Genomic DNA, 13,200 nt, shown 5'->3' with positions numbered 1-13,200 from the left:
GAACACCTGAGTCGCTTGCTAGATTGTGGGAAAGAATAGGGGAAAAAATTGCACAACATTGGAATGCTTTGACGTGTGAAAATCTTCAAAAGGTCAAAGAGTCCATGTTGTGTTAATATCAAGTACTGGGCTCCTAATTTGTGAGGAGGGAAAAGCAAACAGACACGGACGCCAGGCTTTGGTTTTCACATGCTAACACGCTAACAAGCTCTAAGGCGCAGCACATGGAAAAACTGCTGTTTGCATGTTCAGCGTCTGCATAAAACAAGATATGTCAGTCAGGGGCACAAGTACAAAGAATATAAAACAAAAAAAACAAAAAAAGGATGAAAAGTCCAAAGTACATGTCTTTCGTTCACTGCCTGCTGTTAGCACGTTGCTTTCATTATAGGCCTGCTGTGCCGACACACTCGAGATAGACCGTAAACACAGTCACACACGCAAAGCCAATATACTAGCTAAGCAAAAGTCTCCTTTTCTTTTTGCATGTGCCATTAATGGACTTCCTGTGAGGTGTTCAGGGACACGCTTTCATTCAAGAAATGCGGGAAGACATTGAAAGTCAAACATCCCAGTTCAACTCCCACTGAGCCCGCGTGTGTGTCCACTTTACAACTTTATAGCGTCTGCGTCAGAAGTTGAAGACACCCGGCGGAGCGCTGACCCCCGCCGTCACCACCCCGTCGTTGGCAGCCGGCCTCCCTGGCGGCGTCCTGTTGCACGTTGGGAACCTCGTGGCCTATAAATGGATGCCGCTGGTTGGCTGCCGGCCACATGAGGAACACAAACATCTGGCCTCAATCTGCATGGCCAGCCCCGCAAGCCCGTGGGAGACACTCGACGCTGAAGTTACACTCCAGCGCTACGCCTAAGAGGCCTGCTGGGGGCAAGTGTGTGTGTGTGTGCGTGCGTGCCCGTGCAGAGGTCATCCTCACTCACTGCTGACTCACCAAAAAAACGTCTGGACTGACTTTAATGTCCTTTTTAAAGTGGTTAAAAAGTCATACGTTCGCATATGTTTACAATTTTGTGCTCAACGAGTTACCAATCTCAAACATATGTCTACATACACGTATATACTAGCACATCCCAGGCAGTAAACTCATGTCCATCGACAATAAGATGCAATTTGGCGAGTTGTGAAGGATTCTTGAAAAAAGAAGCTTCAAGCTGTTTATTGGCATGAAACCAATATATTAAAAAAAACGATTTAAAACAACCATAGTATTTAAAAGCCACCAGCTATATGGTAATGCTAACACATTCGGGAAAGGCACATTTAGACCTTCACTTTTTGAATGCCGTGTGACAGAAACTGTCTTGAAGGCCTTGATGGCTTAATTGATTTTCAATCATTGAAAAAAAAAAATGGAGGGGGCGTTAAGGAGAGAATGTTCATTTGACTCAAACCGATAAAAAGCCAGATATGATACAAATAAGTGACAACATGCATGATGTAGAGATTTTCCAACTTCTATACTATTAGTACAACTGAGTAGACCATTATTTTGGAGTTGAACCAAATGAGTGTGTCATAAAAAAAAAAACAAGTTCATTTGGGCCTTTCATGCAGCGAGCTGACGTGTTGACTGGCTACGCAAACAAAGAAAGAATCCAAATGTGAACATCATCTGATAAATTTTATTTTCTTGTCGACGTGCCAAAGTCGACGCCCTCCCGACAATATCTGGCTCTCTCGCACGCACGCGCGCACACAATGGGGTTGGCCATGCGGGCACGTCAAGCTGACAGCTGACCAGTCACAGCGTAACAAACTTTTGGGGACTTTCCAAACATTTCTATTCTTGCTTGTATTTGCTTTATCTCAACCATTTTTTTTTGCTTCTTCTCTGAGTTGTTTAATTTCATTTGAGGAATGTAGAGTAAAGTTCACAGGCAAACACGAGTGAACAATTAAAGGTGCTGATGGGATAAAATTTCCCAATGTCACTCCTTGACTTGTTGTCACGGCAGAGTTACATCATCACACTTTTCATCAAGTATTTGTCGAGTTTTCTGCTCAGCATCCACCAAAAGTGTGGAAACAGCCAAGCAGAGGCCCAGTCATTACTCTCCTCCCCTCCTGGTGCCCGATGCCCCCCCACGCGTCGGGCCTGTCAGGAAGAGTGAACAATGTGGCCCTCAGCGGTTGCGATAACATTCTCCCCAGAGAATTGCTCCCAGCCGCAGCTTTCCTTTCGCATTCTGGCAGCTTGTTTCCACTGCCGCCAGCGCCTGTGTTGTTTTTCTTCAACCTCATCCATCCAGGCTCTGATTAATGGCGGGGGAGAACCCCCCCCCCCCCCTTGGCCAGAATACCCCACCCCTTTGCCCACATGTGTGGCAGCCGCAGTAGTGTTTGTTTTCAATCAGCGAGAACAGTCGAATCGCAGCTGGATGTCTTGTTGCTCTTTTGCTGGTCTGCAGGTTTGGAACAAACTCCAACAGGGAGAACCCCCCCCCCCCCCCACCCACCACCACCACTATGCACGGGCGCACACACACACATACATACACACGTATCACATTCTTGTACAACGATACCCGAACATAATTCAGTGGAGGAAGTGTCAGGTGTAAATCAAATTGTAGGATGTCCAAGAAGAAGAAAAAAAGTGTGGTGGGTTGTAACTCAATTGTGAACCGCCTGGAACTCCATAAAATGTCAATCACAATGTCCACGTAATGTCTGAGTTTGCAAAAGATGATGTTTGAAATATCGCTCTCTCTCTAGGTCGGCCTTTCTTTCTTTCTTTCTTTCTTTCTTTCTTTCTTTCTTTCTAGAAACGGCCAGCCGCTCACATGTGGGTTAATTGTGCCGGGTGACAGGATACCAAATGGTTTCCGAGCGGCAGTGACGCCACGTCGCCGCCCTCGGCGAGGGTTAGCGGCCAAAACCGCAGCGCAGGAAACAAGACTCAAGCTGAAAACAAATCAATAACGCTCCAAAAGGCTGCAGATTCGTCTTCAGGCGACGAAGGGGACATGTGTCACTCATTAGCGCTCATGTGTCGCACACATGGCGGCAAAATGTTCTTCCGCTCAGACGAGGTGGCGGAACACGAAATTCGTCGGGTGCCGATGTCTTGACAAGTGAGCGTCAACGCGGAATGAGCGTGAGAACGTTTGCGTCGCAACTGCCAAAGTCGCCAAAGATGCCAAATGACAAATACCAAAACAAGGATTCAACCGGTATCGGGCCTGACAATTGACAATTTGAAGGAAATATGAAAAGAAGATGTTATCTTACAAAATTTTCCAAGAACTTAGTTGAACCATAAAAACATATTTGTTTTGGAATGTCGTTTATTGATTTTATTTTTTGGGGTCAATTTATTGGGCAATCATCGACTCAAGAAAAAAAAGATTGAATTTTAACTCATTAAGGGCAGCCCGCTCCAAATTGATCTTTGACTTTTATAGTCGTCAATGGCAGTAAATTGCAACCGAGGGGAATCTTTTTTTTTTAGAGGCTAAATACAGCAAGATGGGCGGCACAGTGGATGACTGCTTAGCACGTCTGCCTCACAGTTCAGAGGGTGTGGGTTCAATTCCACCTCCAGCCCTTCCTGTGTGGAGCTTGGATGGATGGATGGATGGATGGATGCATAGAAAATAAACCAAGACTGTTTTCCCAAAGATGGTCCTAATTTTTTCAAGAAAATAATATATATATATATATATTACAAAAACTATATTTCCCTTGAACAAGTTATGCCTGTTGGAAAACTGCACTTTTATGTCAAGTGAGGTTCAAGTCCCAATTGTGACTGCACTGAAAATAGCATTAGAAGTTGTTGCAGCTTGGTACAGTCCATTTGTTACAATTGCCCCCCCCCCCCCTTAAAAAACCCCCCCGTTTTGCTTCTTAGTAAACAGCAACAGCATGTAACAGCGTTCAGCTGAATTTATTTCATGGCGGGGCCATATTGAGCGTGTCTGTGAGGAACAAAGTGGAAGCTGGGATGGGGCAAGTTTGAATGTAAAGAAGAGTGACACTTCAAAGGCCAGTTGTCTTCTGGTGCTGGTTCTCGCATGCGCAGATGACGGCGGCGCCCGGGCGTGCCTTTGGGCCAGCTCTCCGCCGTCTCGTCACACAAGCCACCACCACGCCCGTTGTGTTGTGTGTGTGTTTAGACTATTTTACGTGTTTTACGTGTGCGTGTGGGCCCACGCCCGTGTTCATTGTTTGCTCTGAAATTTTCCAAGTAAAAGGCCAACTTGGCCTAAAGCGGGAATGAAAAGCAGCGAGCTTCCAGTGATCAAATCAAACCATAAAAAGCGTCAATCTCTTCTTTGGCTTGTGTCTTTTTTTTTGGATTGCTGGCAGCAGGTACCATCTGTGACTCTGTTTACCATCTTTCTTCATTATTATGTCTATTTCGTTGGCAAAGCGAGGCCTTGCCATGTCATTTTCAGTGGACAGCGAGTGACAAGATGGCCGTCCCCTGAGATAGTTAAATACATTTGCATTTTGCTGCTTAGTTCCACCATTGCAATATTAATCAGAATGCAATGTTTAGACTAGTGGGGGGTGCAAACCATCTTCTTGTACCAGACAGTTTTGACTTGGGTTTCCCTGAATGAAAATGAAAGGATTCCCGAAACATATTAGCTAGCCTGCTAGCTACTGTCAACATAGAAGCCGTGGAACTTGTTTTCTCAATTGGTCCAATAAAAGCGTTCGGCCTTGCCTCAGAGATTGCGGTCCAGCCATCGGATGTAGTTGTCGAGGGCGCGGCGACCCACGGTGGACATAACGGGCAGGTGCGCGAAGGACAAGCAGCCATGGAAGCCGTCCTCATAGTGGTCGCTGGTCACTGGTACGCCGGCCTGCCGCAACCTCTCGGCATACATCAGCCCGTCGTCCCGCAGCACGTCGAACTCGCAGGTCAGCACGTACGCCTCGGGTGTCTTGGCCAACGCCTCCTGCTTGGCCAGCAGGGGCGCTGCCCTCACGTCCAACAGTGCCGGCACCAGGCTCAGCAGCCCCGGCGAGCCCGTCTCCGCCACCAGCGGCCGGAAGTCCTTCTTGCGCTCCTCCGGCAGCAGAGCGGTCCAGTCTAGTCGGGATCGTGTGGTCGGGCCAATCGCCGGCTGGTCCGAGGCGCTGTGGTTGTTGAGCAGTAGCGCCGGCTCTAGGGACCGCTCGGCACCCAGGTAGAGCAGCCAGAAGCGGGCCATGACGGGCCGGAAGAGGATGGGCACCGCTCGGTTCTGCTGGTAGGACGCGGTGTGGAAGTCCAGCGCCTGCAGGACCGGGTAAATCAGCGCCTGGGCCTTGAAGCGTGCCATCAGGGTCACGTCGGCGCCCAGCTGTAGACACACACGCACACACAACCATGTCAACCATGCTCATCACTCAACCGATGCTGCCTCAGCTATTTTTCTTTCTTTTTATTTTAATGGAAATGATGAAGTGTGATTCACCTCCTGCGCGACGGCTGCAGCTAAGTTCCCTCCTGAGCTGTCTCCCGACACACACAGTCGCTCCCGGTCCAGGCCGTAACGCTCGGCGACCTCCTGGGACAAGAAGGCCCGCGATGCCGCCAGCGCGTCGTGGTACTGGTCCGGGAACACCGCCTCTGGAGCCAGACGGTAGCTACGACAAAGGGGCATGAACAGGAAAAAAGCAGTGATAACTATTTGGCATGGAGTTGGACAAATGCTGATACGTGTTAAAGTCTGGTACTTGGGCTCCCTCTGATGGTAACTCATGGTAATCACTGAACAAATGCTGCAATGGCTTCAATTTTTTTTCACTCATACGCTAAATGTAATTTTTAAGTGCAACATATTTTAATTTAATCTTTTAGAACTTTTTTTCTGAAACATTTATTTAGCTACAATTTGACTTTGATGGCTTCAATTATTTTCACTCTCATCAATACTCACTCGATAGATATGACGACAGCATCCAGCTGTTCCGCCATTTGGCGGCACAGGAGATCATACGATCGCATCCCTGTAAAGAAAGAAGAAAAGGAGGGGAAGTTGTCACGTGATGTCAATTAAATCTACAGTGTCATTTTTAGTGGTGTGCATTTGGTCTGAGCTTCAACCAAATTACAAAAGAGATGAGAAGATGAGAAAATGAAAAATACTGAGGAATTTTAACCTGATTCTTCGGGCCAATTATGAATTCATTCCAGTCACCAATGGTGATTTGTACATTTTATTTCAATGTATCAATTGTTTTTCTCGGAGCAACAGCGACCTCTGCTGCAAGGCCACGGTAAATCAGTCTCCAAAGATAACAGTCCACTTGGACTCGTGCTCTTATTGATAATAGCTATCTAGCCATGTCTAGCTTTTGATTGACATATATATCTGGCTCGATGTAGTGACTTGGACTCACGTGCAGTTCCCAGCGCCCACCCTCCGCCGTGAAAGTAGATGACCCCCCTTTTGGGGCTGTGTCCACCCGTGGCCTGGAACATGCGAGCGGGTATGCCCCCCAACTGTCCATCGCTGACGAGCACGGCGGAGCTTGAACGAGCCTCAATCTCCTCGGCCCATGTCACCACCCGGTTGAGCAGGTGCACCTGGTGGCACACGCCCAGCGCCTGGGCCACGTCACCCTGCACACAGCACAGATGCCTCGGGGGTCATCCAGGTTGCAGAAAAGCAATCAATCGAGAGAAAGAAAGAAAGAAATTGGGCGTGAGAGCTAGTGACGACTGCATTCAAGCAGAACAAGTCCAGCGTGTTGTACAAGGCTTCTGCGCTTACGTAAATACAGGTCACATGCTGCAGTTGATCTCCCTGAGCATCGACTTTACACACAAGTGTAATAAGAGAAGCAATCAAATGAAGACAAATAGATGCTGCGAGAGTTTCATGAGCATCTATTTATTCATCTTCATCCATGTTAAATAATAATCAGCCCCGCCCTCGTCCAGCTGTCCTGTCAGGACTCACCACACGCATGAAGCCCCGGAAGAGGGCGTCCAGCAGCATCAGCTTCCACGGCTCGCTCACTCCGGCGGGCAGCGGCAGGTACACGTAATAGGCGGCCGCCGCCGCCAGCAGCACGGCTCCGATGAAACGCAGCCTCATCGCTTGGCCGTCAGTGTGTACCGGGCCGGGGCCTCGGCGCGCTCGCAATTACCCTCCCCGCCCGGGTCTCGAGGTCCCTCCCAGGGTCTCAGGTTGGAGGAAGCACATACTGAACGCCGGGCAAAGACCCTGATTTCAAAATAAAAGTTATATTTGACGTTCGCTATGATCGCCTGAGCAATGAATTGTTGCGAGGAAGATCTTATTTTGAAGACGTGTGAACGGAAAAAGTGTAGGCCTTGCGTAACGACTGGGAAATGTAGTCCTCACTGGGATAATATGGGAAATATCAATATGTTAAGACGTTAAATTAACATCGCACAAGGTAAAACCTAAGTATGATGTTAACATTTAAGAATATAAACAGCGGAAAAAACGTTCATTCGTCAAAGCCACACTAACACTGCCACCTGGTGACCCTACCAACAAGTAAAGATTAAATTAGCTGTACAGCCGAGGGTTGTGTTAACTATTTTCTTTTAGAAACACATTATAGTTTGATTTGATATTCTTCCTCGCTAAAAAGCTTTTTGCACGCTAAGAGGAGTGGAAAACGAATAAATTAATAATTGACAAATATTTTCCCCCAATCATGAAAGGGAACGTCACAATGTTGACCAATCATTGCGATAGACAAACAGATGAATAAACCCTTTATATGAGCCGCTCGACCAAATCAAAACTAACGAATGATTATTAAAAGATTGTAATATTTCAACGATAAAAACATTTGATTTCGGATGACGAGCCCACAAAAGAAAGACAAACAATTGACAAGGATTCCCTCCAATCAGGTGGTAGACCGTCACACAATGCTAACCAATGGTGTGCGAAAGATCAGAACGTGACGATGCAGAAGAACCAAAAATGATTTGTAATGGTTTCCTCCAATCGGTAAAGACAACGTCACTATGCTGGCCAATGATTGAAGCCCTTTAGCATTAGCAATAGTTAGACCCCTCGACTGGGATGTAGTAGCTGTCAACAAGGCTCGTTAACGTGTCCGCTCTTGGCTGATGTATTTCAATGGATAATTGCACGTTGGTAACAAGTTGAACGGTTTAGGCAACAGCTTACAATTTTTTTTTTTTTTTTAATCTATATTAATCAACGTAATCATAGATTTAGTGATTGTGTTTAGCGTAAATGCTAATTTTAAGACATCCTCGACCTCTACTTTTAGCCTTTAGGTCGGTTGCTCGCGATTAGGCGTAGTTGTATCCTCGAAAGCCGGCTTGTCTGTGTCGTCGTCGTTATGGGCGAAGTGGAGCTGTCATGCCGGGCGTACGTCAAGATGTACCTGCACGCCTGTCTCTTCCCCCGTTGCAGCGTCAACGGGGTGCTGTTGTCCTCCAGCTCGGCAGGGGGCGCCGTCTGTGTGACTGACTGCGTGCCGCTGCTGCACTCGCACCTGTCCCTAGCGCCCGTCACCCAGCTGGCACTCACACAGGTAAGAACGGCGCATGATGAATGCAGACCACCTCAAGTGTGACGTGTGCTAAAAATGGTCATGCTGCAGGTGGACGTGTGGTGCTCGCAGACCCGGCAAAGGATTGTGGGATACTACCAAGCCAACGCCTGCGTGTCAGATTGCAGGTAAGTCTCGGCAGCGCTCTGACAAGCAGCATTTCGAGATTAGCGACGGAAGCCACCGACCCTTTTACAGTCCGACGCAAGGAGCCCTGAAGATCGCTGACAAGATTGCCGAACAGTTCGACGGCGCCGTTCTGCTCATGGTCAGCTCCTTGAAAACGTTTTGGTCGCCGTAAACTATATTGTACCTAATGAAGTGTCATCCATCATCTGTTGTGTTTGTCACCCTCCCGTCCCTCAGCTGGATGGGAGCAAAATGTCTCCAGACTACCGTGTCCCTCCCATCGTCATGTACGAACGCAGAGACTCGAGGTGGACGCTGAAAAACAAGCACACGTAAGGAATTGTAAAATAAATATGCGCTACATAAAAAAAACAGTTGCAATCACTTATTCGAGTCAACCAAGTTTTGAGAGCATTTCTTTGCACCTGCTCTCACTCTCGCTTGCTTCAAACCGATGGTCACTCCCAGTTTCAGGAAACCTCAGTTTAAACACCCCAAACTATCACCGAAAGGAAGGCAGATATGCTAAAACTGAATCTGTGATATGAAATCATGATACACCTGGTTTTTATTTGATCTTCTTCCCACGCAGGATCATGCTGAGGCAGTGGGAGGAGACCCGCGCCATCGCCGGCCAGATGTTGGAGTCGGGTGACCACTCGCTCTTGGTGGATTTCGACAGCCACCTGGATGACATCACCAGAGACTGGACCAATCAGAAGCTGAACGCCAAGATCGCCGAGCTGGCCTCACCGGCCAATGGGAACATCTAGAAGCGAAGGGAGAAGAGCTTCGAGTAATTGATTACCTTTTTTTTTTTTGGTCGTTGGCACGTCTGCCATTGAAGCCTTTTCACTGTTTGTCTTTTTGTTTTACTAACACAAGGTGAAAAATGACAAGGGTGATGTGAGCCCCACCTAAGCGTCATAATGACTTCAAGGATATGTAAACACATCCCAAGATGACTCCACTCCATATTTCTCCCACGAGGGATTTTTCTGCCAACCGTGACATAAAAGGACCCTAACATTTCAGTGAGCATGTTTAATAAAAATAAGTTAACACGTCTTTGGTGTTTATTAAAAAAAAAAAAAATATTTGATTCAGGTGCCAGAAGATAGCAGCATAGCACTACTTTTGTGTCAAAGACAGTAAAATCACATCAACATATTTCATTGATATCATGCACAAAAACAGTGACTAAGTTATAAGTAAAAAGTGAATTGGTGAATTCAAGCATGCACGGTTCACTATGTGTTTTTTTTATCCTCGGCTCACGTCCGCCTAAGAAATGTAAATAGGGCAATACACATTTTGTTTTTTCTTGGGTGTCCCAGTAGGACAGACATAAATACAATGGTGACACATCAGGTTTATGCTGACGCGAGCACAACATAAACGCTAGGACGAGAATTACCATTTTGAAAAGAACACCTGCAAAAGCGTTTTTTTCATTTGGCCTAATCGTTATATTCTCACCAACATGCGTAGTGTTGAACTCTGTGTAAATATTTACGTGCACTTTGGGCCTCTGCTGCTTGTTTTGTGTGTTCCAAGACTCATACTGGAAATGCAGAATGGACTTTTTTTCTGTCCCATTGAAGATGTGACCTTGACATTCCATGTGAATCGGCAACTTGGACTTGCAGCGTTTGCTCGCGGTTTATAGTGTGTCCCGGGTCGTTCCATTCAAGATTTTCAGGGGGGGGGTGGTTCAAACTTGATGAAAGGACGGCCCGCCCATCGAGGAAAGTGACTTTGGTGCTATTAGGGGAAGAGGCCGGCGCCAGCTTCCGTCAAAGTGCCTCATCGCTCTGCACGTCCACCATGTTGAGTGTGATCATTTCCAGCGGAGATTGCAGGAGGTCGAAGGGGTCCAGCGAGGGGCAAGCGCTCCTCACTTGCTGCTCGGCCCACGGCAGCGTCACCTGACATCCAGCGGCAACAACATGAAATAACACGCCCGTCCAAAGGAGCGCCGCCTCAGCCGCTCCAATACCTGAACGGTGATGAGTTTTTCCGACGGATCTTCGGTGCAGCTGAGTTCTTCGCCGAAGCAGAGAGTGAGGCTGCACTGTGGCGGCTCGCCGCCATTCACACAAAAGTTGTCCAGCTCTGAAAAGTCACGAGTTATGCAGCGAGCTGAAGATTTCTGTTTGAAGTGTAAAGATTTCCACTCACGTCTCTTGAAGGTATCTTTGCTGAAGAGCAGGACGGGCTCCGAGTTCCTCTCCATCTTGGATGGGCCGCCGTGAGGCCCCGTCCAGAAGACGCGGCCGCGGCAGAAGCGACGGCCGTAGACACCCTGGCGGGTGGACGTGAGCACCACGCCCTTCTCTATGAAGGGCAGCAGGGAGAACAGCGCCGCCCTTTCGGCAGACACCGAAGGCGGCGGCTCCGGCAGGTGGATGCGCGGGAAGCAGACGTGGGGGGCCGGTGTGGGCGGCGCGGGCGAGGAGGACGGCACGTACAGCACCCGCACGTCGGGCCCCCGGATGTGTCGCGTCAGCACTTTTTGGCCCAAGTAGTGCACCGCCACGTGCAGCGAGTCCTTGTCTGAGCAAGGGCACTTATTGTAATTTTCTTGACAGTTTGTCATCTTGCACACTTGACGCTTACCTTCCTGTGGAGGCACCACACTCTCCTGGATGCACACGTCCAGTTGGATCTCGTTAAGCGCTGCAGAGAAGGCGCAAAAAGAACATCGTCAGTAAGTCGAGGTTCTTACGAGGGCCGGTCGGCGTGAGCTCAAACTCACGGCTTTCCATTATCAGTGCCGGGAACCCCTCCGCCAGGAGATGCTCGGGCCGCAGCCCGATGTCTTCGTCGATCTGAGCCACGGTAACGAAACAACAGTTACGTAAGCTAGTAGTGCTAAGAATGCTAATGAGCTAACAGAACAAGGCTCTCTTTTTCTTGTTGTGCAGTGATTTCAATTTGCACACTTGGATGGATTTGACACGCACTGGCTCAATTTTGCCGTCGTCCGCCGCGATCTTCACGTGCTTGACGTGAGGGACGTCTTCAGCGGCCGTGTCGTCGTCGCTGCTGCTGTTGCTCCTGCGCTTGCATTTTCGGACGCTTTTCTTACATTTCTTCTCCGGAACGAGTGCTCCTTGACAGACGTACACGTGGAATTCACGTTTGCGCCCTGACATCGACGTTCCCAAAAACAAGCGAGCGGTCCTTTCTCACCTTGCTCGTCGGGCGGTACCAGTCGGTAGACTTTGTACGGCTCCGAGATATCCAGCTGGGCTCGCTCCACGACCTCGCAAAACTCAGGGCTCTTTTTGAGGGCGCAGCGCAGACGTGTCTTCCAGCTGGCTGGGTTGCTGTCGCTTATCCTGCCCTTGAACTCGGCCCACGCCTTAACGACAAACAACACATTGTATCGCCTTGCTTTTTTTTTTTTTTTTCTCCTTGTGTACTTCTGCTAACATGCTGACACTCACTTTGAAGATGGCGGCATCCTCATCCTTGCGAAAGTCTTGCTTTCCGGCATGTTTCCAGGGGATGCGGAACATGGTTTGGGCCTCGTCCTCCCATTTCAGACCCGGAAAAAGACCGCTGCTCACCTGCCAACACATGGCGTTTAGGGTGATATTCATTTTCTGCATTCACAGTGATAGTTTTTAAATTCCCCATTGCCCGAGTCGATTACACAGGGTGTCATGGTGACTAGGAGAAGCAATAACAATAGACAATAAATACGGACCGAGTCCTGCCCTGAAGAAGGTCCCTAATACCAAGTGACGCTTTGGCCCAAGTATAAAAACAGTGAAAAGATGTTTTAATGAAACTGTAAGAGGGGTGAGGGGACTTTTTCCCTTTCTTTAAAGTCGATTTCAAGAGTTTCTGTAGCACACCGACTCACGCGAATGCGCGCACCTGTTTCACCATCCACAAGCGAAGTTTGCGGGTGCGTCGCGGCGACGTCGAGGCCATGACTCCCACGCAAGCAACTCCGAGGCACTCTGAGGCGCGGTGGGGGGGGGGGGGGGGAAATACACACAAAATATGCATAACACATCATTAGCTCAGAAATAAAAAAAAAAAGTGAAAAAAAGCCAACCGCAGTACGCCATTTCCGCGATCGAGACCCTAAAAAAAATACTTTCGTTATTTGTCAGCCAACTATCGAAATCTTCTCAATTCGACAAATGGTGGCACAAACAAGAACAATAAAATGTAGCAAGCTAAGAGTGCGTCGAAAAAAATCTACGGTGACAATCCAGAAGTGGATTTAAGTTTCGCTTACCTCGCTCGCCGCCGCAGAAGATTGCTGCTTGTTTCGACTTGAGTGTGCGCGCTCCTGTGGGCGGCGCCCCTATTGTGTATTGTGTATTGCATAGACTGGAGACTTGCGAACGCGCAGAAGCACAGGAGGCCCTTCGCTGAAATCACGTGACTTCATGGAAGCCTATCGTGTGCTGGCCACCAGGGGGAGACAAAAGAGCACAAACGCACGCAGCTGTTCTTTCTGTCGAGGAGACGGCGGCCGCGTGTTTGTCCTGCTTTCCAAAAATCAAAAATGATGACGGCAA

The 13,200-nt window shown here is 48.4% G+C and overlaps 3 protein-coding genes across 5 annotated transcripts; 1 reads left to right on the top strand and 2 right to left on the bottom strand.

Moving 5' to 3' along the window:
• Nucleotides 1–3,860: 3,860 nt before the first annotated feature.
• On the bottom strand, nt 3,861–7,582 carry LOC147041454 (neutral cholesterol ester hydrolase 1-like). The gene is made up of 5 exons (XM_085938693.1): nt 6,922–7,582; nt 6,359–6,581; nt 5,896–5,965; nt 5,431–5,602; nt 3,861–5,316 (listed from the first exon to the last, which is right to left on the bottom strand). The coding sequence occupies exons 1-5, from the start codon at nt 7,057–7,059 to the stop codon at nt 4,696–4,698; spliced, it is 1,224 nt and encodes a 407-aa protein (XP_085794819.1). The 5' UTR covers nt 7,060–7,582; the 3' UTR covers nt 3,861–4,695.
• Nucleotides 7,583–7,937: 355 nt separating this feature from the next.
• emc9 (ER membrane protein complex subunit 9) lies at nt 7,938–9,720 on the top strand. 2 transcript variants are annotated; one of them, XM_085938694.1, is made up of 6 exons: nt 7,940–8,509; nt 8,579–8,655; nt 8,726–8,795; nt 8,894–8,988; nt 9,249–9,452; nt 9,542–9,720. In XM_085938694.1, exons 1-5 carry the CDS (start codon nt 8,315–8,317, stop codon nt 9,427–9,429), a joined length of 618 nt encoding a protein of 205 aa, XP_085794820.1. In that variant the 5' UTR covers nt 7,940–8,314; the 3' UTR covers nt 9,430–9,452; nt 9,542–9,720. The 2 variants fall into 2 exon arrangements, with proteins under 2 accessions (XP_085794821.1, XP_085794820.1); XM_085938695.1 differs by having other exon boundaries at nt 7,938–8,509; nt 9,249–9,720.
• Nucleotides 9,711–13,041, bottom strand: irf9 (interferon regulatory factor 9). Of its 2 annotated transcripts, none has more exons than XM_085938691.1 (10): nt 12,915–13,041; nt 12,531–12,630; nt 12,109–12,231; nt 11,852–12,023; nt 11,623–11,771; nt 11,415–11,487; nt 11,276–11,335; nt 10,838–11,212; nt 10,656–10,771; nt 9,711–10,584 (listed from the first exon to the last, which is right to left on the bottom strand). In XM_085938691.1, exons 1-10 carry the CDS (start codon nt 13,004–13,006, stop codon nt 10,453–10,455), a joined length of 1,392 nt encoding a protein of 463 aa, XP_085794817.1. In that variant the 5' UTR covers nt 13,007–13,041; the 3' UTR covers nt 9,711–10,452. The 2 variants fall into 2 exon arrangements, with proteins under 2 accessions (XP_085794817.1, XP_085794818.1); XM_085938692.1 differs by having other exon boundaries at nt 12,545–12,630.
• Between the last annotated feature and the right edge of the window lie 159 nt (nt 13,042–13,200).

The sequence above is a fragment of the Syngnathus leptorhynchus genome, chromosome 19, assembly GCF_054491065.1.
Source record: "Syngnathus leptorhynchus isolate UIUO chromosome 19, UIUO_Slep, whole genome shotgun sequence".
In the NCBI taxonomy this organism is placed as follows: Eukaryota; Metazoa; Chordata; class Actinopteri; order Syngnathiformes; family Syngnathidae; genus Syngnathus; species Syngnathus leptorhynchus.
Note: the sequence above shows the minus strand (reverse complement) of the source record. Positions and strands in the feature narration are given on the sequence as shown.